The 27613-nt window shown below is 36.5% G+C and overlaps 1 protein-coding gene across 3 annotated transcripts in view; it reads left to right on the top strand.

Annotated features, from left to right (window-relative positions):
* The window catches only part of ps (RNA-binding protein Nova-1-like protein passilla), a 59778-nt gene extending 34427 nt beyond the window's left edge, over positions 1–25351 (top strand). For 2 of the 3 annotated variants that reach the window (XM_090112419.1, XM_090112420.1), the window contains 7 exons: positions 13418–13572; positions 19757–19910; positions 20843–21003; positions 21690–21866; positions 22448–22649; positions 24543–24716; positions 25100–25351. In XM_090112419.1, coding sequence (XP_089968545.1) covers positions 13418–13572; positions 19757–19910; positions 20843–21003; positions 21690–21866; positions 22448–22649; positions 24543–24716; positions 25100–25320 — 1244 coding nt within the window. In that variant the 3' untranslated portion in view covers positions 25321–25351. Of the gene's footprint in view, positions 1–13417; positions 13573–19756; positions 19911–20842; positions 21013–21689; positions 21867–22447; positions 22650–24542; positions 24717–25099 lie in introns of all 3 variants that reach the window. The other variant, XM_090112418.1, reaches the window with a different exon arrangement.
* The last annotated feature ends 2262 nt before the right edge of the window (positions 25352–27613 follow it).

Below are 27613 nucleotides of genomic sequence, written 5' to 3'. Positions count from 1 at the left end.
AAAACTTCTTTATGGCTTCATAATAACAGCAAGAGTAGTCATTAGCGCTGATACGAAAAACGATACAGCATATTGTGAATTTAGCTAAAAGTGTTTTCCACTCATGGGCCTCACAAAGCCGCTATGCGCTAGGTCTCAAGGCCTCCTCTTTATGAGCTAAGTAGGCCTTTATAACAAAGGGCGGCTTTGGCCCGCATCGCTCCAATCCTGCAGCATCTGGGTCAATGCATGCTCTGAAATATCTGCCCTCTTCCACACTAATCCCACGCAGACATTTTGACTGATTACGCCTACGCCTTTCAGGATTATGTAGGTGGTACCTAGACCTATGGGTTACGTTTTAGTAAGTTGATAATTCAACCCAATTTGAGAACGGTTCGTAAGTGGTGTGAAGGTGTCAAGGGAATGGTGTTTGTATATAATTTTCTTTCGTTTAGCATCATTAGAAGTCGTTACGGAGAATGGGGTCATATCGAAACGGACTTTCTGTGACTAGTTAGTGATATAAATTTATAAGTGTGAAATCATTTCAATAAAACAATGGCTGAATATCCTTACGTGGTAGTTCTGACTTCTGACTAGTACTACAATTTTTTTATTTAAAAAAGCTTATAAAATGTCTTAGCGTGTAAAATGTACTTCTAGGTTATAATTAAGTTTAATCAAGTAAAGCACTTTAAGAGCAGCGGATTTGTAACGCAATTTATTAATTATATTATTTAATCTGACGTTGCTCGGGTGGGGCAGCGATGTGATCACTGTAAATAATGTAGTTAATTAATTAATTCGCCGCAGAGTTTTATAAAATTCTTGATGGTATAAAATTCTATATTATATAGAGAATAAAGCCTTATTCTCAGAAATACATTAACGTTATGGTATCTAATCGTGCAGTTTCCTGATTTGGATATTCGTAATCGTGAAATAATCGAGTGTCAGGGATTCTAAATAAACAAATAGACTTATCAAAGCAAGTTAAAGCAGAAATAATGTATTCAAGGTAGTAATCACAGAGCGGGTTGGACCGGTAACTATTAAAGTAGTACGTAAACGCGAAATCGCTGCAATTTTCTGTGGGAAAAATTAATAAATAGAAAAAAATAATTATTCGCGTGTAAGTACTCGAGTGGTTCGTTACAGCGTGTAGGTCAAGTTATATAACTTAAGTACTTGGGATTAATGTGTAGAAGGCATTGAACATGTACTATATCGGGGTGTACTCGCCTACGTTATTTACATGTGGAGTTTTTGCAGTGTTTAGTGTAGATGGAAAATAAAGAGCTAAGCTATTATTAAGTACTAGGTATACGACGTGGCTTTGCTTGCGCGATGGCCAGTTAGAGGTGGTCTATATGATGTTTATGATAAATAAGTAAATTTTTGTCCAGATTTGATGAGCATTTTTAAAGATATTAGAATTAAAAGAGCACTCAAATATTCTGTTCTTAAAATAATAAAGGTAGTAAGATATAAATTCACAAATTAAAAACACGTTTTAAATGCTTTTTGAACCTTGATGTGGTCTCAACGCAAATATACACAATAGAAAGGCGTCTAGTCTAAAATTTATGAAGGTGCCGCTAATTTATTATTTAGGAACTTATAAATACCTATCCCTAACTAGTAACTACATTAGCCCCGTCATAACCAAATCTTCAACTTGTAACATACGCAACTAATGATCCATGAAATCTAACTCTTAAACAGCATATTTGTTAATACACTTTAATTAATTACGATACCGTTCGATCAAGTGTTCCCGGAATTACATAACATAATCAAAACGATTCACACGATTTCTTGTTAAAATAATGGCAACTCTTTTCTGTGGACAGCTTTTATACCCTGACATTTTTAAAAACAATTTTATTGCTTTGGAATGTTATTTAACTAAAATACTTAACAACTAAAAAAACGAACAATTTCCTCGAACAGAAAAAAGACGAAAGCTCTTATTAAACACATTTTGGTAAAATTCTGTTGAATAAGGAAATATTTGCCCAAAATTACCAACACGTTTCCACAAAGGTACCACCAATTAAAAACCTGAATAAACGAGAATTCATTAACGGGAATTATTCTCGAGTCAGCAAGTACGATACATCACCATAAGCTCACGCTACGTAAGCATTCGTCTTACATCATTGAAATATTTGTTCGGTGAGGTGTGTCAAGGTCGTTTGCGCAAACGTTTCGCTGGTTAGATGGTATCGTATGAAACTACTATTATATTTTTTACTGCTGACCTGACACTCGGTGTTTGTGTCGCCGCGTTAACAAGCTTAAACGTTCCCGGAGTAGCTTTTAAATGGTTTACAGACCGCGAGTGGATAGGTTTCTTAGGAAAAGGTACTGGATATTGTTTTGATTTGAATGACAAGGTATTGTAGGTAGATGAAAAAATAGATGCAATCATTTAGACGGGTTTTCTCATTTAGCTTGTGTGGTCAAGGTTGTGTTTATAGTTTGTAAAATAAACAATAAGATACCTACTCGTATATTTCACATGTATGTTAAATTAATTAATTAATTAGACCATAATAAAATGGCTATAAAATTAATTACGAGCCAACTGAATAAATTACAGTTATCGATTAAGCAATAATTTAGAGTCATAATAAAAACGAAGGTTAGACAGCTCGAACAAAAGATTAACAGCTAATCGCAACTAACAGTACCTGTGAGAATTTCAATACTAATATAGATGACATCATCAAAGGTGGAATTAAAACTAAATTGTCATGCGCGTTGCGCAATGCAATTGTTATGCCGCTTACATTAACTGCGCAAAAACAAACGACGAACGGTCGGTCCATCAGCGATATTAATCACCCCATCCTGCTCTCAGAGCTAGACACGAAAATTGGGTTATGCTTGTGCATTCGTTTAACCTAATTTTTAGCCAAATTCGTAGGGAGAGCCGTAAGGTGCTCTAGTGATTCATTGCTGCACTCAAGTGCTTTGAACGCAATAAATATCAATTTTGTTCCCCATTAATTAAACTTGGCGCGGAACTTCGTAATGTTTTTAATGTTCATTTGTCTTTTATGGCGCTCTCTGAATGTGGCAACGAATTGTTTGTCTTTGATCTTTATTATGAAATATAAAGTGAATTATTCAATTTGACGGCATATTGTTGAACGTTAATTTTAGCATTATAAATACTCTATGTCCATTAATTTTTGACGAATATCTGTACGCTCCAACGCTGCCAGTGCTGCCTCAATAAATTAAATTCCAACGTTGGTACTTTCAGAATATAATATCCGGGGCAGTTTGAACTATGCTATGGCTACTTTGTGAAATTAGTGTAGAAAGTGGAGATGATGCCAGATGAACGTTATTAAAGTATCGATCGCCGGTACGTGTCACCGAAAGAATGGACGCTTATAAAATTGTCTTTGCAGATTTTTACGTAAAGCATCTCTGGATTGTCTAGAGCAATCTCTTCACATCTCTCGAGCCATTGTCGCTCCCTCCCACCTCCCTCATCTGTCTAGATGACAACACCCACTTCTTGAAGCGATCCTTGTATGTTTTTTTGTTATTTCAAAAAGTACACGTTCAAGGTTTTTGAACGTAATGATTCGACGTCGTTTTATTACACAATATGAGCGCTTCCATTTACCACATTTTATTATCTATTTACGATCGAACAAGAATGAAAAAAATTTAAAATCAAAAATATTCAAAACATTTCCAATGTGTAAGAATAATTTAAATAAATGTGGACTTTCGACTTTTACATTGTTGATAAAAATTATTTTCTTTTATACCGAGTATAGATTACGATATACATCTTGTAATTGATTTGTTAAACCGTTTTCAAGACTTCATTTAATCTGTCGTACCCGCCTACGTGCAGTATATCTAGCAGCAGTGCCGACTTTCGCTTGGCCATGCCAACACGCGGTTTGGACATCGTGTGTAATTGGCCTAGTGGCCTATTTTCGACGTGGACTTATTTAAAAGTCTCTCTATTCTCTCTCCACTGACGCTATCAAAAAAGATTTTAATGATTCACTCGAATACAATAGCATTTTTCATGAATATAATGCCGGAGGCACTATTAATCACGCCGTTCCATTCAAAGTAAACGTGTCTTGAAAAACTTTTTCAGCAGCTTTTTGTTCATGATTGGATTTAATATTTTGCGTTTAAATAATTCATTTCTCATTTCTCATCCTAGCTTCAATGCGGCTGGAGTTAATTTGTACCGTCCGGTTCGCCGATGCGGTGTAACAATTAACTATGTTTCAACTTCGACTGGAATAGTTGTGGATTTAAGCGGCACTAGTAAAATTAATTACACTTATGGTTGAACTAGTATTGTTCAACTTTCTTAATTTATTATGAAAATTAAGTCATTCTAAGCATTTAGTCTAATGGTTCTGGTGTAAGAATCGGTACTTGTGAACAAAAACATAAGGACTCTTCAGTCTGAATATCGCCTACGTAGTCTCCGGTTCCATTGAGTGCAGTTGAAAGTTAACAAGGTCATTGCTATTATGAATGAACCAACAATGCTTCAACATGAATAATGTAATTCATTTATTATCAGATTTTTCTAATTAATACATTTCATAATTTCGACTTCCTCGCTATTGTTGTCACAATGATACAATTTAAAGCTTCTAAAATGTATACTATGTTCTGTTAACGGAACACGTTTCACGGACCATTCATGATCATCATTATTTGTTACATTCACTCTTTTGGCTCGATGGTCATCATAAAGAGACGCTTTCGATGTGAAAGTACAATATTATTGTGCGGCGTAACGTCATCTTGAATTACAAGAAATGATGCAAACATTTCTTGTAATTCAAGACAACACAGCAAATAAAGACAATTTGAATTTGAATTTTGATGACACTGGTGTCCATATCGCATATGAACATTGAGGAAAGAACGAAGCTTCATGTAATAATTTCATACGCGAAGGTGTATATATGACAATAAATGTTGGAAAAACATTGTTATAAAAACAAACTGAATATCTGGACTCGGCTCGACTGTAACATAAAATAAAAAGATTGTTGGTACCATGTTGGTCCTGTCTACAGCAGACAATTTCTATCCCTTTAATTAAAGCTCTGCAAAGTTCACGAAAGCAGAGACTAAATAGCACGATGAAAGGTAATCGGAAACGCAGTCTAATTAAACATTTTGATGAAATATTGCTCCACAACGCCTTCGCAAGGCTAAAGTAACAAGCAATATAAGTTATCATCTAATGCTCCTGCCCACTCTGCTCAAACGTTGGTAACTCGACCGCGATATGTTACAAACGATTAGAGCTTAACCGCGTCGGGGGCGGAACAGGTTGCAATCTTCCAATCGCGGCTCAAGGCGACTCCATCGTGCACACGTGATGTCACCTACATATAAATAGCTCTCTGTTTATAAACTTAAACTCTAGACTGAATGTTTGGGGCTATATTCGTCCGCCTCCATCACACGGTCGCCATGTGATTTTTCGTCAACGGTAAATATCATGGGTGACATTCTTAGTCACTGCTGAGATGTAAATGTCAAAGAAGTCACCTATTTTGTTTGTTATCTTGTCTACCATTAAAAGTCATATTTCACATAAATATGCACGTCATCTAACATCGTCTCTAATTCATTGCTAAATTAGCCAATCGCTGATGTGAATTTTATTAAAATGTGCTAAAATAAATCAACGTAATAAGTAAAAGCGAGAGTATGAAAGCTCGTTAAACCTAACATGAAATGTGACTAATGAATTACAAAATATATTTTTGTTGTTAGCTACAAATCTGTGTCACTGAAATATTCAACACATTCTCAGATTAGTTCCATCAGCTGTAATGTCGTTTGAAAATACATCATTTTTGTATCACTCTCGTCCAAAAGTTGGCGTGCTCAGTGGCCTTGACCTAAAAATAGCAGAACATTCATCTTGACACCCTGACACAGTCTAATGGGACACTTCTTTCGTCGCATCCATTGTCGTGTCGCATAGATCTTATGTCCCATGACTTAGAGACGCTAGTCCTGCCTCGACTCGTTACGTAACTGTCGACAAATCGTCGCCGACTGCGCAAATTACTCTACCAATTGTTATGTTTTACGATTCGTTTGCTGCAATTAAATTTTGCATTAGTTACATTTTGTTTACTGTTCCGTGCTGGCCCACTTAACTTTTATTACCGTGCTTTGCCCCGTTTCAATTATGAATGATTTTTCAGATCAATGACGTCAGAGTTCTACTAGCCTTTGCCGTAGTTTTTATGGCTGCTTCATTAAATAAAAGCGAAATTGAAGTGCACTTTAGTTGATGCATAGATCGGTATTAATAAGAATGTGATTGCGAATTAATCGTGATTCGTGATAGCTAATCACAATGTGCGAGAGATTGTAAAAACGTGTCCGGTTTCAAAGAGTTTGTTATAAGTAATGTAATTCAGCGATACAAAATTTTTGAAAAATATTCAAGTAATTGATGATAATGGATACATTGCTTGCATAGGTACTAATTTATTTCACAAAACGTATCTTCAAAATATGTAGATGCAATTATGGTCGAAGAAATAGTTTTCCAAAGTGCATAATATATGAGTAAACGAGCTGACATTTGTGCATTTGTTACACACGAACGAAGTGCAACAATAAGTCAATAGCGTGTATAATTGGATAATACAAGTAATCTCTATGCCGTGCGACCTTGCCGCGGCATTGTGTTGCACATATTAGCCGCACACGACACAAGTCGGTCGCGGCCGCATGTCCTGCAACCGCCAGCGCTACTCCCCCATTCGTCCGGTTAATAACTTCGTTTCAATGCGCTCAAAGACTTCTTCATCACGTTTGCGCCAACGTTCTGACTGACGCTAACTCGACACATCGTCACCTGCACATGAGATTCTTGGTTTCTGGCCCACTGTGCTCAATTGCGGCACCGTTGGAGTGGTACCAAATGTTAATGACCCGGTTACAAGCGAATATGAGCGCTAAAATTATCACATAAATCTCAAAGTTGCTCGGCGGGTCCCAAGGTCAAGGGAGCCGGACCGGTTCTGCGCGTACGCCTAGTTGCATAATTTGTTGCAGCTCGTACGGGTTGAAGACGAAATTGATATCGATGAGATTTAGAATACTGGTTTTCCGAGGAATTCAACGTTTCCTTGACTCGTGTTGTGAAACTTTTTATGTACAATTTACATTTATAAGTTTTGTATTCGGTACGAGGTTTCGTGCGATTGAAGAAATAGGCACAAAATATATATGGTACTTGGTACTTGAGGTTCTTTACGATTTAAAAGATTACGAATACGAATATGGCATGAAATTAAGTACATTGTTATTTTGTTTTTTGGCTAGTGAACGAGGAAAAATATTGGTATAAGTACTTAAGTTTGCGTAAATAAAATAGATAACAATATTATATTCAACCTTAGCTAAGTAAGGTTTCTTGTGTGCATAATTTGATTGAAGTTTTAAACAAATAACTTGTTAAGACTCTAAATGTAACGTTTAAGAATATTTTATTTTGTTCTACTACGAGTATTTCACTTGAATTACAGGTTTAAAAATTGCGAAATTCACGTGTCACGTCATAAAAACTACGATTTAATCCATGATCGTTCAGCCTTTACTATTTTCTATGTTAATATCCATTACTTAAACAAAATCCTAGTAATCTAAAGATAAATCAACACGGATTAATTTGTCCGTGCGATGTCGACACGTAGCGTCGAGATCACGCAAATATACGCTGCTAATGTGTCTATTAGCGAGCCGAGCTATCGAGCGCTTTGCGTTGATTCCAACTGCATTGTTTATTATCATCGCTCGTGCTTTGACACACGACTGGATCTATCGGATACCTAATTTGACACGATCATCTGGTTCTGTTTTATGTACGTTTATCGTGATATCGTTATTATTGGAATTTAGATGCTTCAGCTTGGAGCTTATCGTGTACTAGCTGTGCTCGGCGGTTTTACCCTCATTGCTCCGCTCCTGTTGGTCTTAGCGAAATGATATATAGCCTATAAGCCTTTCTCGATAAATGGGCTATCTAACACGGAAAGATTTTTCAAATCGGACCGTAGTTCCCGAGATTAGCACGTTCAAACAAACAAACAAACTCTTCAGCTTTATAATATTAGTATAGATGGTAGGTTACAGTTGTACCAACTTTGGAATATACGTGGGTACTGGTTTGGAAACAATTAAACCGGAATTATTTACGACCATACTGGTTTAGTTCATTATTATAGTGTAACTACGAATAACGATAAATATATCTTATATTAATATTTTATGAATTTTTAGGGTTCGCTGATACGATCTAACAAATTTACGACTAGAGAATATTTGGCGATGCGTGAATGTGTACAAATGTAACGATATAATTTGCTTGGAATAATAAATGTGAATGGGTGCGGTTACAAGTGTAATTATGGGTGGGTTAGTGAGGAAATTGAAATGCCGCAAACTGGTGAAGTTTGTTGAAGGGCTCTGACCCCGAGGTCGAGAATTTGAAACGCTTAACGAATAGTTTGCGATAAGGATATTATTAGGCATTTTAATTAATGGTCAGAGAGACAGCAGATAAGGAATGTAAACAAACTGCGGCTTATTTATAACTGGCAACATTCTAGGAACATTTTGTAGAATATATTTAAGCTGTGACACTTTTGAGAAACTTTTATAAATCTGTTTCTTAATTGCGATAAAATGGGTACGATGGGAAGATAAATCAGTATTAATAGATTGCTATTAACAGAAACAAGACGGTCGAGGTTTTGCGCTGACTAAGGGATAAGCCTATCTGAGCAGTGGATGGGCTTTTAGCGTAATTTCACCCACACGCCCGACTTAACTTGTGAAATGTTGGCAAAATTATCTGTTTGGCGTTTACTGAGTGGCCTGGGTTAGATAAGAAGACATTTTAGAAAGAAAGAAAGAAAGAAAGAAAATACGTTTAATCACAAATACTTTTACAAATTTTGACTTATAACTAAACACTTACATGGAAAAAAAAAAAAAAAATAAATCTTAAAATACAATAAATACATTCAAATATCTTAATATCGTATTCGTGATTAGGTGGACTACTCAGCATTTGCCTCTCCGTATTAGAGGAGAGGCGCCGGTTTTCAGTAGTCCCCTCGACTTGCTACGCTTGGAGCATCAGAACGGTCTTCTGGGTGGTGAAATTAGGAGCTAATACATAATTTAAAACGTAAAAAAAGAAACAATAGGTGATTAAATGTTATACTTATATAGGTAGTTAAAATTGACAATCCAGACAATGTAGATAATTATAAACTTACTTGTACATACATAATATTTAAATATAATAGGGTTACTCAGATTAAAATAAATAATATATAAATGAAAAATATATGTAATAATGTAGATATATAAGGCTGTATATTTAGCGCTATTAGGGCTGGTTAAGAAATTGTGCAAGAACAACTTTTTTGTACTTATATTTAAAATTCTGTAGTGTTTTACAATTTCTTATTGGTGGAGGCAAATTATTCCAGCACCTAGTAGCGCTGTATGTGAAGCTTCCCCTGAATGCCGCTGTGTAATTTCTGGGAACTGAGAGCTTATACATAGACGCCCGTGTTTTATATAACCGATTGCCGTCGTCCATCCACTTGAGTTTGTTATAGAGGTAGGCGGGAGCTTTTGTCAGGATCACGTTAAAAAGTAGGGAAGCGAGGTGCAGTCGCCGCCTACTCTCCATGTTTAAGATTTTATTGGACTTTAGGGTTGGTGTTATATGGGTCCGAGCGGGTATGTCCCAACAAAAACGAGCGCAGGCATTTTGTATACGCTGTATTGAGTTTTTAGTGCGTACCAGCAATCTAGGACCATTTTATGTATGGTATCATAGGTTAAACAAATACGTATTACGTACGTGTACGTACGTCTTACCAGACGGAATTTTCATTCGTTTTCTTTATAATTATTTTCGTTGTTCTGTTCATAAAGTGTCGATTATAATAAATAATAGAAACGGATACATTTACTTTAATCCTAAATTGTTTGTGGTACTTGAGGTTACCATAAAATTTATGCCTTGATTAAAAAACTTTATGGGCTACAATTAAAACCATATAAATTAGAAATTTCCTCAGCTTTTCACCGCAAATTAATGTTTCCCTCTATAATGTTTCAAACAACCTCAGAATTTACAAGAAGCCCATGTCAAAAGAATTGTAGGTACTCGTAACAAAGGTCATTTGACCGAACGGCTCTGACCTCGAAATGGAAAAATTTTAAACGTTCCAGCTATGTTTCTTGTTCTCTTTGATGAAAACTCAAAGGGCATTTTCTATTTTCCAGTTATTTGCGGACTGTGCGGTCGAGTTAGAGGAAAAATCTAAACATGGTTAAAAAAAACAGTATTTTTCAAATACTGCACTTACGTGCACAAAATAAAATGAACTTATCTTGATATTCTAAAAAATATTTGTCACGAGAACTTATTGTTTGAGAATATTTCAAGAATTGTTTCCAAAATGAAAATGGTTATTATTATATAGCCACTATCAAATTCAAATCAATGCTAATTAATACGAAGTTCACAAACTTACCTAGTTTTAAAGTAAATATTTCCGTCTGTTTTTACACGCTTTATATTAGCTTCACCTGTATGTTTGTTTGTTTGTAACCGACTTCTTTGGGCGCGATTTTGACCCACTTTAAACGGCCAGATTTCGTTCAAACTTTGTAGATTTATTTAGGACCGATGACAATACACTAATTTGATAAAATAAATAATAGTTAAAAAAAAATAAAAAAACACGCGTTTTATAGTAAACCGAACTAAAAGCGTGTTTTTTAGTTTTTTTAAACTATTATTATTGTAACTGTAAGATCGTTTGTAAATGGGCTTTAGAGTTTAAGAGGGAAGTGTATCGTTCGACCGCTCGCTGTAAAGACGCCATTAATTCATTCAAGTACTCTTTTATTGCACCGTTTATGTACGTAACGTGACTTTTATTTTATAATACCGCTCAATTATGTGATAAATTGAAAGTGATTTATTGGCAGTTAGTTGTTATCAACGGTCGATACAACAAACATGAATTTCCATACGAACTTTTCATGATATCTGAAGTGAAACTTCTTTTGACGTGTTGAGAGTAAAATTTCAAGGTTGCGTCATGGCAGTACCATCACGTCATGGAGTAAGGCGATCATTTTGGTATCTTTGAATCTTGCCAAAGAAGTTGCACTTCTGACACGTGTGCTCGGCACACACGCTCTTTTTTTGTTTTTTAACTTGTACTTAGTACTGAACATTACTAGCAGATATACCACTATTATAGACATAACACACTTTATAAAAGTAAAAATACTGCACTAGGCTATTGGCTAAATTCTAAATACTGTAATTTTGCTATCCTTACGAAAGTAGAAATATCTAAGAAAATAAACAATACAAGAAGAGAAGTTGAATCTTGAAACGTATGGCCAGCAACTGAAATTCTTTCTTTCCAAAAGAGCATTTACGCAAAGTATAACGGGTTATGATCAAATACACTTACCATCTATCGCCTGTCCACAACACCGTGACAACGATCACACACATGCTTGAAGGTGAATTACACTCGTCAAGTGTCTGACGGAGCGTTACGTTACGTTACCGTGACGTGACGTGACGTGATGTAATGCGACAGGTTCAAGAATACGTATCGCATCATCGACGTAAGACAATGGTGGATATGTTGAGCGTTGGTGGTGTCTGTGTTATTTGTTAAACCAATGACAGGTTAAAGATTTCGGGACAAATTACAGGATAGGATCTAGTGTTGGCCGAATTACGAAAATTGTTATGCTTATTTTCTGCAACGTTCCAATGTAGGTACATACTTGTACTTACGATAATTATGGATTGTTATAGGAAACATGTTATTTCTATCATCGCATTATGGGGAGACAATATTCTATACGAATAAGAAGATATTATATAAATACATATAGGTAATCTTTTATGATAATACTAGCTTTCCGCCCGCGGCTTCGCCCGCATTTTCAAAGATAAATCCGCATAGTTCCAGTTCCCGTGGGATTTCCGGGATAAAACCTATCCTATGTGTTAATACAAGTTACCCTCTATATGTGTGCTAAAATTCATTGTAATCGGTTCAGTAGTTTTTGCGTGAAAGAGTAACAAACATCCATACAAACTTTCACATTTATAATATTAATTAATTAATAGGATATTTTCGAATATAATGTAGCGAATTCATAGATCCGTATCAAGTCAGGTCAACTAATAAACTATAAATATTTATGCCGTATCATATATGAAATTGATAGGAATTATACGTTCATGTGTGCCTATCACAAGTCCACATCGAAATTATAGGTCCCTAAGCTATACAGTTCTAAGAGCCTATACGCATTATGCGGGTAGCCGCATTGCGGGTAGCCGTCCGGCTGACCGCAAGCACAATTATGTACGTAACCGCAGACCGCACAGTGCGCATAGAAATGAATATTACGTACATAATTGTGCTTGCGGTCAGCCGGACGGCTACCCGCAATGCGGATACCCGCATAGTGCGTATACGCTCTAATATCTAGATTTTAGACGCACCTGCCGTGTCAGCGGTAATTTGTTTGGTAATCAAATATGGTAGTAGTTATTTAATAGCTTAAGGTTTGACACTGTCTATGGAAAGAAAAGGGTTATTTACAAAAATACTAGACCTAACTAATGTTCGATTGTTGCCATCTTTGTGACTCGACTCGATTCGCGATGATTTTTATTAATATTTTTGATAAATTCATTTTCTTTATTTCATTATTACTACTCTTCATAATACAACAGTCGTATATCATTTTTATCCACTTACTAATATCTAAAACATAAACAAACAAATTTTCAGAATTCCGCCAACATTTCGTGAAATATCACTTACGGTCTCGAGTGATTTTTAAGTGATATTAACGATTCCGGTACTTGCCCGGTACGAACGCAATCCACGGCGAAGCGTGACTCTAATGTGAACAATAAATATTGTTTATGCTCACATAACATGCGATGGTTTTCATCCCATATTTTTGCAATGATTTATGGCTTAGTATTGATAAGAATGTACATGTATATTGATGAGAACACATTAATTGTATAATGTATGCGAATCTTGTCCTTAACTTTATTTCTAATTGGCCGCAATTAACACACAGTATAAATATAAAACTATAATAGTGTAAACATATTTCTATAGTCTATAGTCTTCAGATATTCATGAATTATTTTCTGGTGACGAAGTAATTATAATCTTTACCTATAATCATTTGAATATTATGTTACTACATTCAAACTTACAATTTTTCTACCCGCATAAAGTATCCACAACACAAGAGATAAATTACCCTAATCGCCAACTAAAACTAAACTTGTTCCACCTTCCAGGCACAACAGAACGCGCGTGCCTGATCACCGGCTCCGTGGACGGCATCATGGTGGTGCTGGACTTCATCATGGACAAGATCAAGGAGAAGCCGGAGCTGGTGAAGCCTTTCCCGGACGGAGTGGACGCGAAGATGCCGCAGGATAGGGACAAGCAGGTCAGTGTGACCAGGATATAGTAGGTTTAAATGTGGTGGACATTGTCAGGAAATTTAGGTGTTAGGTTGAAAGAGTGTGGTCTAAATGGCACTTTATTTCATATTATATAGGAGAATTGACTTAAGGATTAGCTGATTGAATTATGCACAGACCAGACTTATATAGTCAGATTTATTGAGACACAGCTATGATTAGGATATTCCAGGGATAGTGTAAAAAGTCTGAAGTGTTTTAAAAGACCACGGAATATAATTCTTAGTCACTGCATTTGTTCTGCTAAATTTGAAATTAAATGTTTAAGCATTTTTGTCGAAACTGTTCTACTGTTCTCATCTCTTCTTAATGAAGCTTAATTTGATTCCCAATATTAATTTAGGCTCTAAAGAAAATGCAATACGTTTCATGTACTCCATCGCCAATATTACTAATGTTATTAAATGTAAGTACACATTCGCATCAGATCACCGGTGTAATGTTAATCGAATTATCTGAACCTCGCATTTGCATAATGCGCCCGGGATTACCAATGTACATCCGATGTACCACGCTCGTAATGCCTGTTAGAGGACGGTAAATACACGGGTAATACGGGGGTTAAATTGACCGAAATGCTATCGTTTTGATAAGGAAGAAAAATTAATTATGTACGTAAGGAAATTGTGAACGTATGACTTAGTTTTTTTATATTGTGGATCTCAGTTATCTCTTACTTTTGAATAACTAATGCCTTTTTTAATGATACTTCTAAATTTTTAATTACTTAGCTACAATAGAAGTACAAAGTAAATAGTTTTCTCAAAAGTTTCAATTTATATTACTGTGTCAATGGTAAATAATAGCACAATAAAACTAAAATGTGTAGAACTCAATCAATTTAGACTTAAAGATCCTTTGGACTCTATTATCGCTTGGGAGCGGAAGTATAGTATATGATATGAATACTGAATAAAAAATAAATGGAAAAATTAGTCACGGGCACAACCACGGAAAAATTGTTTCATATGTACATAATATATGCATTTAATTACGATAAAGAACACGTTTTTGTGATGTATCGTTGTGAAGATGAATTGTAAGTTAACGGTATGAACTACTGAATAGCATTGCCCTTCTAATGTCCATATATAATATGATACTTTCACATTAAATGCCATGTTATCAAGTTGCGACGATTTGTCGCTCGGTTACGACGGGAAGTGTGAGGTTCAAGTTCCATTTTATCGTAGCATAGGGTAAAAATAAATAGATAGTATTGTGTATATTATAGATAGTGTAAAAAACACTATGTAATAAGTTTTAGATCATTTGGTAAAGTCAATTAGGAAGTAATTAAGGATATAATTGCTAATCGCTCTCTTTCTCCCATACTAATATAGCAAAAAGGTTATGTTAATGTGGACTGCGTTATGCTTCGCCGCGGTAACCGCACTAAAGCGAGGGAGGCTCATTTAATGCCTAAATCAAACTACTCCCATTAGGCTTTGTTAATAGCTCTAATGTATAACCGACTTTTCATAAAGGGAGTTCTCTGTTAAGGTTAGTATTTCACTAGGCTTAAATAGAATAGGTCAGCGCTATATACCAGTATTCGCAATGACCTAGTTTTTGTGCATTTGAATTACAAATGGAACAGCCTAAAGCTTAACAAAAAAATAGACGGCCCAGTTTTCGCCCAGTTATTCTTTTATTTACGTATTTAAAAACTAGCTAAGCATAAATATGAATGAATGAATAATGTCACATTGTGCCCATCGCCGATCGCCCTTGGCAGTGGTTTATTTATTTTTACATGAACAATTGTTAATCTCCGCAAATCCCTATGCATACTGACGCATGTCGTCACGTGGGAGCGCATGTGACGGCATAATGCTATTTGAAATACGCTGAGTTGTGGATCGAATGCATTGAAGGGCGTATGCAATTCATACTGAATTATGCAGTTGTTTAAAGCAATAGATTTCAGGTCAATTGTTGAACAATTATTTGTAAATATGTACCAGATTTATTTTTATAGTGGATGAAAAGTTTTTGACTAGTCTCTCTAAGAGAAAAATCTGTATAATTTGCTTCGGATGTTTGTCTCGGATAATCTGTAATAGCTAAACTAATTTTTTATGATATATTATTAAATTGATGTTAGATTGAACACATTATGTACTTAACTACTTTGATTTCTTGGAAACTTTTCCGACTTAATTATGAAATTTGGGTAACCTGCAAGCAAGTATTGTGATTCTAAACCTGTTTGGTTTAGTATCAGAATACTTTTAGTACTTTAGTGTTGGAATCGTAATGTATTGATTAAACAAGCAGACATGTGGGCACGCGTTATCAGCTCTTATCAGCGCTGATAATGTGCTAACCGCGTAAATGAAATATGCTTTTAAATTATTACATTTGTTGTAATATAATCTTTTTATGTATGGTATCTCAACATTGAATGTGTGGCTTCACTGTTCTTATGACTAGCTATTCTGTCGATAGTTAGTTTGTAATTCTTGTAGCCTCGTAATTTTATTATTATTTCGACGATATTTTTACATGACAACATGCTGCGTTAGTCTTGTATTAGAAAATAGACATTTAATTCCTGTTTAAATGTTTTTCGGCATAATTGTTTGCATTTTTTGAAGTGACACTTCTTTAGGCGCGTTGAGAGTAAAATTTTAAGGTCGCGTCATAGTAATACCGTCACGGCTTGGAGTACGGACTACGGCGACGATTTTGGTATCTTTGAATCTTGCCAAAGAAGTTTCACTTCTGACATGTGGGCACACATGCTTTTTTTATTTATTTTAAAATCATCTGTATTTCATCAAATATAACTCTACTCATTGCTTTATTGGCTGTTTACTTTGATTTATTAAGTAAGTTTTGATAGTGATCTAATGATTACGCAAAAATACCTTCACAACATCGATATGTCAATGTTTAAAGGTGTGAATTATTAAATAATATAGCAATAAACACACGGCAGTAGATCGGCTGAAGGTTAGAGTCGAATGAAATCGATTGATCAATGCCAGACGAACAATATGACGCGAGGGAGTTGGATCTCTTGAGGATAGACGCGTTATTAGAATATGTTTATGTATTAATAGTTAATATACCTAATACATGTTTAATGGTTAATTTTAGTCGAAGACTAAACTTATTGTGATTGCGTTCGTAGAAAAAAATGTATGTTATGTGTCAAATGCAACTCATATTTTAAACAACTATATAAATGCATAGGTGCATTTTTCATTCAATTTCATACAGTACTTGTCTGATGTGTAAACAATACTAAACAAACAGACGGGCATGTTTCATTTGTCCTATAAAAATAATGATGAGATACGCCCATATTTTCTGCTTTCAAAATTGACGAATTAATTACAATAGGCTGTTATAGATAATAACTATATGAAAAGATCTTTCTTGCCATTTCTATGTTACAAAAACCCGTACAAGGATCTCTTGAACGGACTCGCAAATTCAAATTTTGATCGCAATAGTAGATCATTATATGAATTTGCCAGTCAGTTCAATTCAGGGCGTAAACTGTCTGAAAAAAAGAGGTCATAAGATAGCCCCAGTACCTACAAATATGATGCAAATAACAAATCTTTTCACACATGAACTGGACAGCGTTATGCAGTTTTGGTAAAGTTTATGTAGATAAAAGCTTATCAACGCCTCGATAGCGAACATTTGATACGCGTGTGTGTATTTTTGAAAATGTCATAGCATCGTGATATTTAAAACAGATGATGAAACCTTTTTAAGTAAATAGTAAATACAGATAACATCTATGTAGAAAATAGGATTTTTTGTGATGAAGAAAGAAACAAAATACTGATTAATTTAATTTATAAAATTATATGCAGAGATTGTTTTGAGAGAAGAAAAGAAATAAATATAAATAATGTCTAATATATGCAAAGAAATAAATACTTTTAATGAAAAAAAAATATGTTTTAAAATACATATTTATAATTATATAAAGATATAATTAAATACTTGTTATACTAACGTTCGTGCTGCTGATAACACTGCACGTTCATTCTAGGAAAAAATTAGATTATTAATGAGATTATATATAGAACAGCCTCTTGCTTCAGTTTTTAGTTTGATCTATTAGAGCTATGCATATACATTTTACGAATACACACACAAACATTTATTAAATCTCACTGCTATCTACTAAATCGCATAAAACAGGATGTTGAAAAAATATAGTTCAGTGGTTTTTGTATGATACTCCGTACATAGTACATACATAACTGTAAGTAAGTCATAATAGTTAGTACCTAGGGCTAGTATACTGTAATATTTTACTAGTGTAATGTTGAATTTTTGTAGTATAAATGAAACAACATTTCGGGTTGAAGTCGTTTATTAATGTGAAACATACACTTATTAATTGTACAGAAATTACAATTATTTTACGCAAAATTCCGACAAAGTATATACATGTACATATACTACATCTATATCTAAACTAGATTTATTTCACCCAATATCACTACATAGTATAAAACAAAGTCGATTTCCCTGTCCCTATGTCCCTATGTCCCTTTGTACGCTTAAATCTTTGAAACTACGCAACAGATTTTGATGCGGTTTTTTTTAATAGATAGAGTGTTTCAAGAGGAAGGTTTATATGTATAATAACATCCATTAAATAGTGGAGAAGTACTGTTATTTTTGAGGTTTCTAATGTGATGTCGTAAAAAATTACATTTTTTCCGCTTACATTGCAAACGCAGGCTGAACCCTACGAGTTTTATCAAAATAATGTACTAAGTATTATACACATTGAAAAGGTCTACAGAAAAGTCCGCGATGGTATATGTCTATCTCTTATGGATAACCCACAATAACTTTTTTTTGTCATTTACTTTTTACGACAAATAATGGCTAATTTTCGATGCGATTTTAACCAATACAGAATTAATCCTTAACCAATTAAATACCTTCAATACATTGTTCATTTAATATAGATCTATATGGCCCTTTACACCGTATGATTTAAGTGAATATTTTCGAAGATATTACAGATTTAAAAATTGCGGGACGTAGCGTTTGCGGCGGTACCGGCCGGCCGCCCGGCTATCTATTTTATAACCGTGCGAAGCCGGAGCGGGCTGCTGTTTTTACTTTTTATATACAAACGTTCACAGTTTTTCTGTAGTGTATAATGTATTTAGTATCAGCGTTGCACCCGTGCGAAGCCGGGGCGGGTCGCTAGTGTATTATAAACTCAGAAATAACTTATTTTTCCAAACAATAGCCGTAGCATATTAATAACACAGAATTACATTTTCAGCGCTTAATTTCACTATGTCGTGACGAATCGACCTCGCCAACGATACTCGGTTAATTTAAGATATACAAATATAATATATGTACTAGCTGTGCTCCGCGGTTTTACCCACATTGCTCCGCTCCTATTGGTCTTAGCGTGATGATATATAGCCTATAAGCCTTCCTCAGTGAATGGGCTATCTAACACCGAAAGAATTTTTCAAATAAGACCAGTAGTTCCCGAGATTAGCGCGTTCAAAGAAACTCTTAAGCTTTATAATATTAGTATAGATATAACACTGGACCGATTGTAGCTACGTTTTGTCTGTTTCTATGACCTTAATGACGTCACTGAAAGCTTTATTAATCATCCTTAATGTACAAAGCTAGGGTTTGTCCATTTATCCAGTTCATGGCCTAGGTATTATGTCGAAGGTCCCGCGTTTCAGTGGAAGCATATTCATAATTGTTGTTGTGGCATTTTAAAGAGAAGCCTATTGTGCTGTCTAATGAGAAGATAAATGGGTTTTGTTTATAAAGTAGAACATCATGAATATGAGTATTTTATTGCATTGTAAATATTATCGAAGTCTAGAAAAACTCCCTTTTTACAGAACCGAGCATATACCCATAATACATAGTTTAACTAATTTTATTTCGCGTCAACCAACGATATCTTAAAAATACCAAACAATCAAATTGTCCTGATAAAAGGGTCTTTAGATATAAAAAAAAAAACAATATTATGTTCTAGGTGCATTCTTTGTAAAGGGATGTTCAGTAGCCTGACGAGAAAATACTCTTCTAAAAGTTTTTTTTTGTAATGGTTACAAATCTGACCTTACTGAAGTAATATAAGAATCAATCAAATCATAGACAAAACGGTAATTCCAGGTCAAAATCCTAGTGCCCAACTCGACGGCCGGCATGATAATCGGCAAGGGCGGCAACTACATCAAGCAGATCAAGGAGCAGAGCGGCAGCTACGTGCAGATCTCGCAGAAGGCGAAGGAGCTGTCGCTGCAGGAGCGCTGCATCACTGTTGTGGGTGAGTGGCAGGAGTTTAAGGGTTGTTTTGGCTGGTCATGTGGTTGTTCTTTTGCTTTATGTTTCTTTGGGATTCAGTTTATTGGACGTTTTGATGGAACTTTAGCACTCAACATATGGTCTAAGATCCGAATATAGGTCGACCTGCACCGGCGTGATAATAGAATGAGACCAATTTTATAATATGTAAATGTAGTCTATTAAAAAACCTATTAAAGATGGGTTGACTGAAAAAATCCTGGACAGGATATTTTTAGTTAATTATTAAAAAAATCTTTTAATTTTTTTAATTATGCAGTGTTGAGACAATAAACAATTTTGTTATAAAACAGCGATCATGCTGATATATTTTTTTTTCTATCATCCCATCAAGTGAAAGTAACTGGTACGGATATGCTTGTTTATACCTGCCTACCTAGCAGTTTATCCAGGTAAATATTAGAAAACCCTATGACTGCACATTCTGTAGGTTTCATACTTCAAGTCTATTATAATGTTTTTTATTATCTTGATAAGTTCTGCAATTAATTAAAAAAATATTTTTTAAAAATTAATTAAAATGTCCTGTCCAGGATTTTTTCAGTCAACCCATCTTTAATAGATTTTTTACTAGACTACATTTATTATAAAATTTGTCTCATTTTATTATCACGCCGGTACAGGTCGACCTATATTCGGATCTTAGATCAATATTCCTTAATTCATTTAAACATTGACTTTTTTTGTATTGTTTTACAGAAGTTATGTAACTGTCAATCGAATGAGCACACTCGTTATAGGAATACCTGATAGATAAAAATAATCTATTTAGCATAAAAAAAAACCTTGTGTAAATGGCTTTCTATGTGGATTTTAATCGTTTTTTTTTTTCTTTCCTTTGAAATTTAACAAACTGCACAAACTTTGTTGCTAATTAATTCTGTATTTAATCAGGCGAGAAGGACAACAACAAGAAGGCGTGCCTGATGATCCTGCAGAAGGTGGTGGACGACCCGCAGTCGGGCTCGTGCCCGAACGTGTCGTACGCGGACGTGGCCGGGCCCGTCGCCAACTACAACCCGACCGGCTCGCCCTACGCCGTCGCCAGCTCTGAGGTGACCGAGGTGACACAGGGGCATTGGCTGGGGGGCTAAATTGTTATATGACACACAAAACTCAAATTTAACACGTTAAAATGCAAGTTTTAGAAGTATTTTTGATGGTGACGTCACTTATTAAGGGCTGGATCTTCATCTTGTCAGTATAGGTTGTCATGGAAATTAACGGTCATAATTTTCAGTTTATTTTTTTATATTGCGATATTGTCACTGACCTTTTCACCCTGCATCTTACATACACATCAATGTATATAAAAAAAAATTTGGTTGTCTGTAAAGTCGGTTTACTGACGTAAGTTGAACGTGATAACGTCCGATTGTGCTTCTTTGTCGCTTGTTCCGCGCTCTCGCTTGCACTTCAAGCCTTACATGGAACACCTCAGAGCGAGGTAACGAAGCATGATCATGTTTTATCGTGCGTGCAGCCGGCTCAATCGAATTATAAGACGTTGTCACGTCAAAAACATCATAATTGCAAGTATTTCAACATTTTTCATTCAATTGCATTCCATATTACCACGTTACCTCCAGATTTTACTTTCGCTAACTTCACACTCACACCATGATAACAAACATACATCTACCCTCACAAATTCACACTCATACCATAGTAACTAACTTACATCTACCCTCACAAAATTTTGTATTGACACATATGTATAATGTATGTATTGTTATTGCAGAGCCACGCGCTGGGCGGCGGGGTGGCAGGCGTGGGCGCGGTGGGCGGCGTGGGCGCGGTGGGCGGCGTGCTGGTGAACGGCAGCGGGCTGGGCGCGCTGTCGCTGCAGCTGTCGCTGGCGCCGCCCGGCACGCCGCCGCCCTCGCCGCTCACGCAGCACACGCTCGACCACATCAAGGTGCGCACATTAACACTAAGCCATAGAATAGTAGCTAGCTACAGAACGGACACACTCCGCCTCCCGCCAAAATTAAACACTTACCTCACCCCACACGATCACCATATAAATGGTCCACATTTTTCTGCAAGGATGATACGCAACGAAGATTGACAACATTAATCAAATTGACTTAAAGTAATTTCCGGGATAAAACCTATCCTATGTGTTAATCCAAGTTACCCTCTATGTGTGTGCTAAATTTCATTGTAATCGGTCCAGTAGTATTTGCGTGAAAGAGTAACAAACACACACACATTCTCACAAACTTTCGCATTTATAATATTAGTAGGATAGCTTTCCTCGATAGATGGGGGGCTATCTAACACAGAAAGAATTTTTCAAATCGGACCAGTAGTTCCTGATATTAACGCGTTCAAACAAACGTAATTCTGGCATCATTCAATTTAAGTATAAATACGCTATCATTTGTTTAACTTAAGCATGACCACGTGCATGTTCAGTATTGTTCAATTTAATTGTATATATAATATATGTGTGTGAAATACATGTAAACTTTATTTAATCACGTTTGTGTACAGGTGGCACTCCGCCAAGCGGGCTATTCCGAAGCGGGAATATCAGAAATCGGGGCAGCCCTATCGCTCCTAGTGAAGCACGGTGTGCTAGGGCTGGCCCTACCTCCAGCACTACCGCACCCAGCACCACTATCGGCAGCGTACTTCCCGCTGTCCGCGCAGGACTCGCCGGCGGTGTTCGGGCCGCTGTCGCAGGTGTCGCTCGGTGAGTGGACGCGCTGGTGTAACGTACACGACACTATATATACAGATACACACTATACATACTATACACACATATAGTGCTAACTGACACTGTACAAGGGCGAGGTCTTGCTACCACAACGCACTCAGTTACACTATATGTATACTGGTGAGGTAATCTCGCTAACATAACGCACACAACACATAATAGCCATGTGATATGTCACGTTGACACAAACTTTATTTGAGCGATGTGATCTCGCTTACAGGACGAACACAGACCGAAGTGCACTTACATTGATACTTGTCATCAATTAATACATATAATACACATGTTAGGCTCCTAATATTCGCATCTCGGTAATGCAACGCACTTTATACAGTTACACAAAATAAACTACTGGCCTCGCTGACATAACGCACTCCTCATTCACACTGCACATTCAAATTACCGACAATTTTCAATTTATTTCGTTTGATCACACCTCTTATACAAAATAAAAACTTTAATTTGACACTTAATAAGAAAATACATAATATAATACAGCAAATATGGCCTCCGTCACTTTAACATCAACACTTCACTTACGTATATCTCATATTATAATTTAAATCTTGTTTACAAATATATTTTTTTTAATTACATTAGAAGTTAGAACCATTCCATAAGTTTATTTTTTAATGATAATTATTATATTTTAAATGGATTTATTTCTCACTTTATCCATCATAGCTTAACATTAACTCCTAATGTGCCATGGACTGAAAAATTATGTAGACATTATATTTTGTTTTTTTGCCATAGCAATGGATTTCAGAGATGATGAACTGGGTTCGATTCCCTGCTATTGCGTATATCATGGGTTGCTTAATAATAATCTGGGTATAAATCTAGGTACATTACGTGTGTTCCTAAAAAGTTAAAGCATTCTCTGGAACTTGAAAATGTGTCATTTCAAACGAAAATTGGTCTAACTTTTCTTGATTTATGGAATCATGATGATGACGATGATGTAACAGACTTTGGAAAAATTATCATTTATATTTTTTATGCATGTCCATGGCACTTAGGCCATAATTTGGCGTATTGAAAGGAACTAATATTCGAAATGAACACTTTTTTGTATTTATAAAAAGTTTAAATTACTGCCGCAAATATACAGTTATCATTGCTTATATCTATTTTATCAGTTAACATATATCATTGCTTTAAATCTGTCAGTCGTCTTTCATTTGAATTGAAGTATTATTTTTGCAATGGTTTCGAGTATTACGCTTCCTTTTGAGATCCAAGTTATCCACATTCCCTTGTTGAGCCGTAACACAGCGCTACCAGGATTCCTTAGCGAATCCCTGTTCATGACTAAATTCTCGACTCGAAATTATCTTTTGGGTTCTGCTAATGGACATTATGTTGCGATCTATTTCTGTTCCTCATTAGCTCTCACCGTAGATGTCATTATAACACGCAAGCACTTAATATTGTTGTTTATTATTTTGTTTTTTACTTTTCGACGAGTGCATTAGCATTGCCCAATTCTAAATTGTGTGACCGTTGTACATTTGATATTGCAAATATTTTGGGCATATTTGATGGTTTGGAGCTAAAAAATGGGGTGTTTCGCTGCGTTTCTTACCATCAAACATGCCCGGACACGGTCCGAGCGACGCTCCGGGGCACAAACAATTGGCTGGCGCGGTCGGGGCGGGGGGCGGGGGGGGTCCGAGCGCTGTGGGCCGGTGGGCGGGGGGCTTCGCGCTAACCGTGCTCTCTGTCGCAACAGCGCGAAACGTTCTAATGTAAACGGCGCGGCGGAGCGTGGCGGGGGGCGGGGGGGTGGAGGGGGCAAGAGGGGGTGCGGGGAGGGGAGCAGGGGAGGTTAGAGCGTCTCGCGAGTAATGCGCTTGCCCGTAGCGGTGGCGCCGATCTCGCTGTCGGGCGGCGTGGGCGGGGTGGGCGGGGTGGGGGCGGGCGGCTTCCCGTCCGCGTCGCTGCTGCCGCTGTCCAAGAGCCCCACGCCGGCGGACGCGGGCGGCAAGGACTCGAAGAACGTCGAGATCGCTGAGGTCATCGTCGGCGCTATACTGGGTGAGTCGACTGATAGACAGACATACGTGTAAAATAATAATAATGTAATATGTGTGTGTAATGCAAGATGGTGCAGTTTTAAATTCCGTTCGACAATGAATAAATTACATATTATAACATTTTAATAAATGTATGATAGATGTTAACTGCAAATGACATTTTGAACTAGTTTAACTAATATTCAATTTTGAGCATTAGTAAATTTTACTTTTAATAAAGGCTTTAATGACGTAAGTATTTATTAATACAGGACGTCGTATTATAATTTTAACTGTGCATATTATTACTGTTTTATTGAAATTGAATGTATTGATTTCTAGATTTCTCGCGAATCTCGGTTTAGTTCCAACCGCACGTGACCTTATGAGCTAATCACATTCCAGGTCCCGGGGGGCGCAGTCTCGTGGAGATCCAACAGATGTCGGGCGCCAACATCCAGATCAGCAAGAAAGGCACGTTCGCGCCGGGCACGCGCAACCGCATCGTCACCATCAGCGGCTCCCACCAGGCCATCTCCTCCGCGCACTTCCTCATCGAGCAGAAGATCCAGGAGGAGGAGCTCAAGCGCACGCGCCACAACGCCATCTCCACGCTCATGCAGTAGTGCGGGGGGGAGGGGGGGCACGCGCACGCGTACCGCAAGGGGGGGGGGAGTGTGAGGGGGAAGCTGCCAGGGGAAGAACACTACTGATAACATAGTTAAAGGGGAGGTTTTGCAGTACTAGGAGAATAGTTGGGGAAAAGCTCTTTGTTGACATTGGCAGGATTGCTTATCTTGAAGTTAAGGAAAGGGAAGCGGTGTCTTAGTGTTGGCAGGATTTCTGATGTAGTTGATAGTTCAGGAAAAATGCAGTGGTAATGTCAATACATACGACTGAACTTTTTCTGACCTTGCTCCATAATAGAGATATTCAAAGACACGTTTTTGGGGACTGCTGATCAGATTAATTGGTTAGAAAACAGTAATGAGCCAGTCAGGTTACTGCAGTTCCACTGTATATTGCAGTACCATCGACCTAGGGGAAGTTCGTGATAGGGATAAGGCATAGTACCGTGTTAAGGCGAAGTTGGATAGATTTTAAAGGTGGACCGTGTTAAGGTGTTCCATTTTAAGGTATAGAAGTGGTACCAGATTAGGGAAAGTTTCAAGATAAGGTTGTAAGGGGAAAGTGAAGTAAAGTATAGAAATGGGTTAATGCTAAGTGAAAATTCCGTTTTGGAACTATGTGACTTGTTGAGGACTGGTACTTGTTTCTCGTTAAGTAATACCGTATTGATAATTATGGAAATTAACCCAAATAAGGAATTATAAAAAAGGCATAATATATATTAATTGAGAGCGATGTTAAGGCTAAAAATAATGGGAAGTTTCAAGAATAAATTCGTCTTAAAAAAGCTCACGAATTGTGTGGCTAAAAATAAGTTGTAAATACAAGTAAGGTGGTTTCGTGTTAAGGCTCAGAACTGGGACCTGCTTAAAGGGAAGTGATAGTTTAATGGAAATTGGATTTAAGGGACAGCCACCCCCTCACACGGGACCTCACCCTTAAATAAATTAAAGCATTAAAGATAATATCGTGTGCAATATTGTTTGATTGCTACAGGTCTTGTTGTTTGTTAAATTTAAAATGTACAATATTATATCTTTGGTTTCATAAATACGGAATAATATGCAATATAATTAAATTGTTGTAATGTTAATATTATTTAAACAAAGGTTCCTAAATCCGTTTGTTAAATTGACAGAAATAAATATTGAGATAATTAAATTTTCAATTTACTGTAGTTGACGAGTCCGTATTTATGGAAATGAATATTTATCAAGTAATAATGAATGTGCAATATTTAGAAATGTTGAATCGATAAATCTAATTGTTTGTTATGTCATTGAAATGTAATAATGTTATAAATTATATTCTTGCCCTATGCCGCGACTGTTTCTTAAACGACACATAATTTTCAAACATTATTGAGTTTATTAAGTTTCGTTTAAGGATCAGTCGGGTATATTATAATAAATCTAATTATTATGTAAATAAAATACGAATGCGTACAATTGCGGCACTGTTTATTGTAAACTACCGTCATCTGTTATAATATTGTTTTTGTTTAAAAATTGCACTTAGATATTATAATGTGAGGATAAAATTAATGTGAACGCTGTCTAGTTTTAGATATTGTTGAAGTGTATATGACCTGTGGTGTCGCGTGCGCGTGCGTTAGCGTGTAGGGGGAGGGGGGGGGGTTAAGAGATGGGGAGGGGGTAGGGGGGGTTAGCTCCACAACGCCGTTCTAGTCACGCTGAGCCAGCCGAGTGGCGCAAGTTACCTGACTCTAGTTTATCGTTTACACTTACCGACTTTCACGCAGCTCTCGATGCGACCCGGGCGCGATGCGACGCGATATTGTGTCGTGTCGACGATTTTTTGTGTTGTCTTTTCTTTGTCTCTTTAGATACCTAATTTGACAATACAGATACCTAATATAAAATAAATGAAAATCGCCGAAGCCCAGTCCGTCGCGCTCGGCCCGCATCGACATATATTTACACATAGATATAATAGATTTATGTATACTGATTTTACGCATGTACTATAATATTTTAGTGTTGAAAGTTTGCTATATTTTATGTTTTAAAGTGTCCGCATAGCGGGCGTATTGTTGACGAGTTGACATTGTGATATCTCCCATTGTCGCGCCGGTGCAGGGGTCGCCAACCCCTCTACTGGCGCGGTTATCACTTATAATTCCTATTCCATGCACATTTTTATATTTTTAAATCGTTCGTTCGTTCACTTTCGGAGTTTTTCATTGTAAATGTTACCATTGATAAGTTATATTTTGTTAATATATTCGACGGTAGTCGGAGACGACTCTCCGCGCGGGACTAGATACGT

Source organism: Colias eurytheme, chromosome 18 (genome assembly GCF_061535395.1).
Source record: "Colias eurytheme isolate Ceu_HAF_F1 chromosome 18, ilColEury1 Martin Lab GWU primary, whole genome shotgun sequence".
NCBI lineage: Eukaryota > Metazoa > Arthropoda > Insecta > Lepidoptera > Pieridae > Colias > Colias eurytheme.
This window is presented reverse-complemented; position numbering and strand designations above follow the sequence as displayed.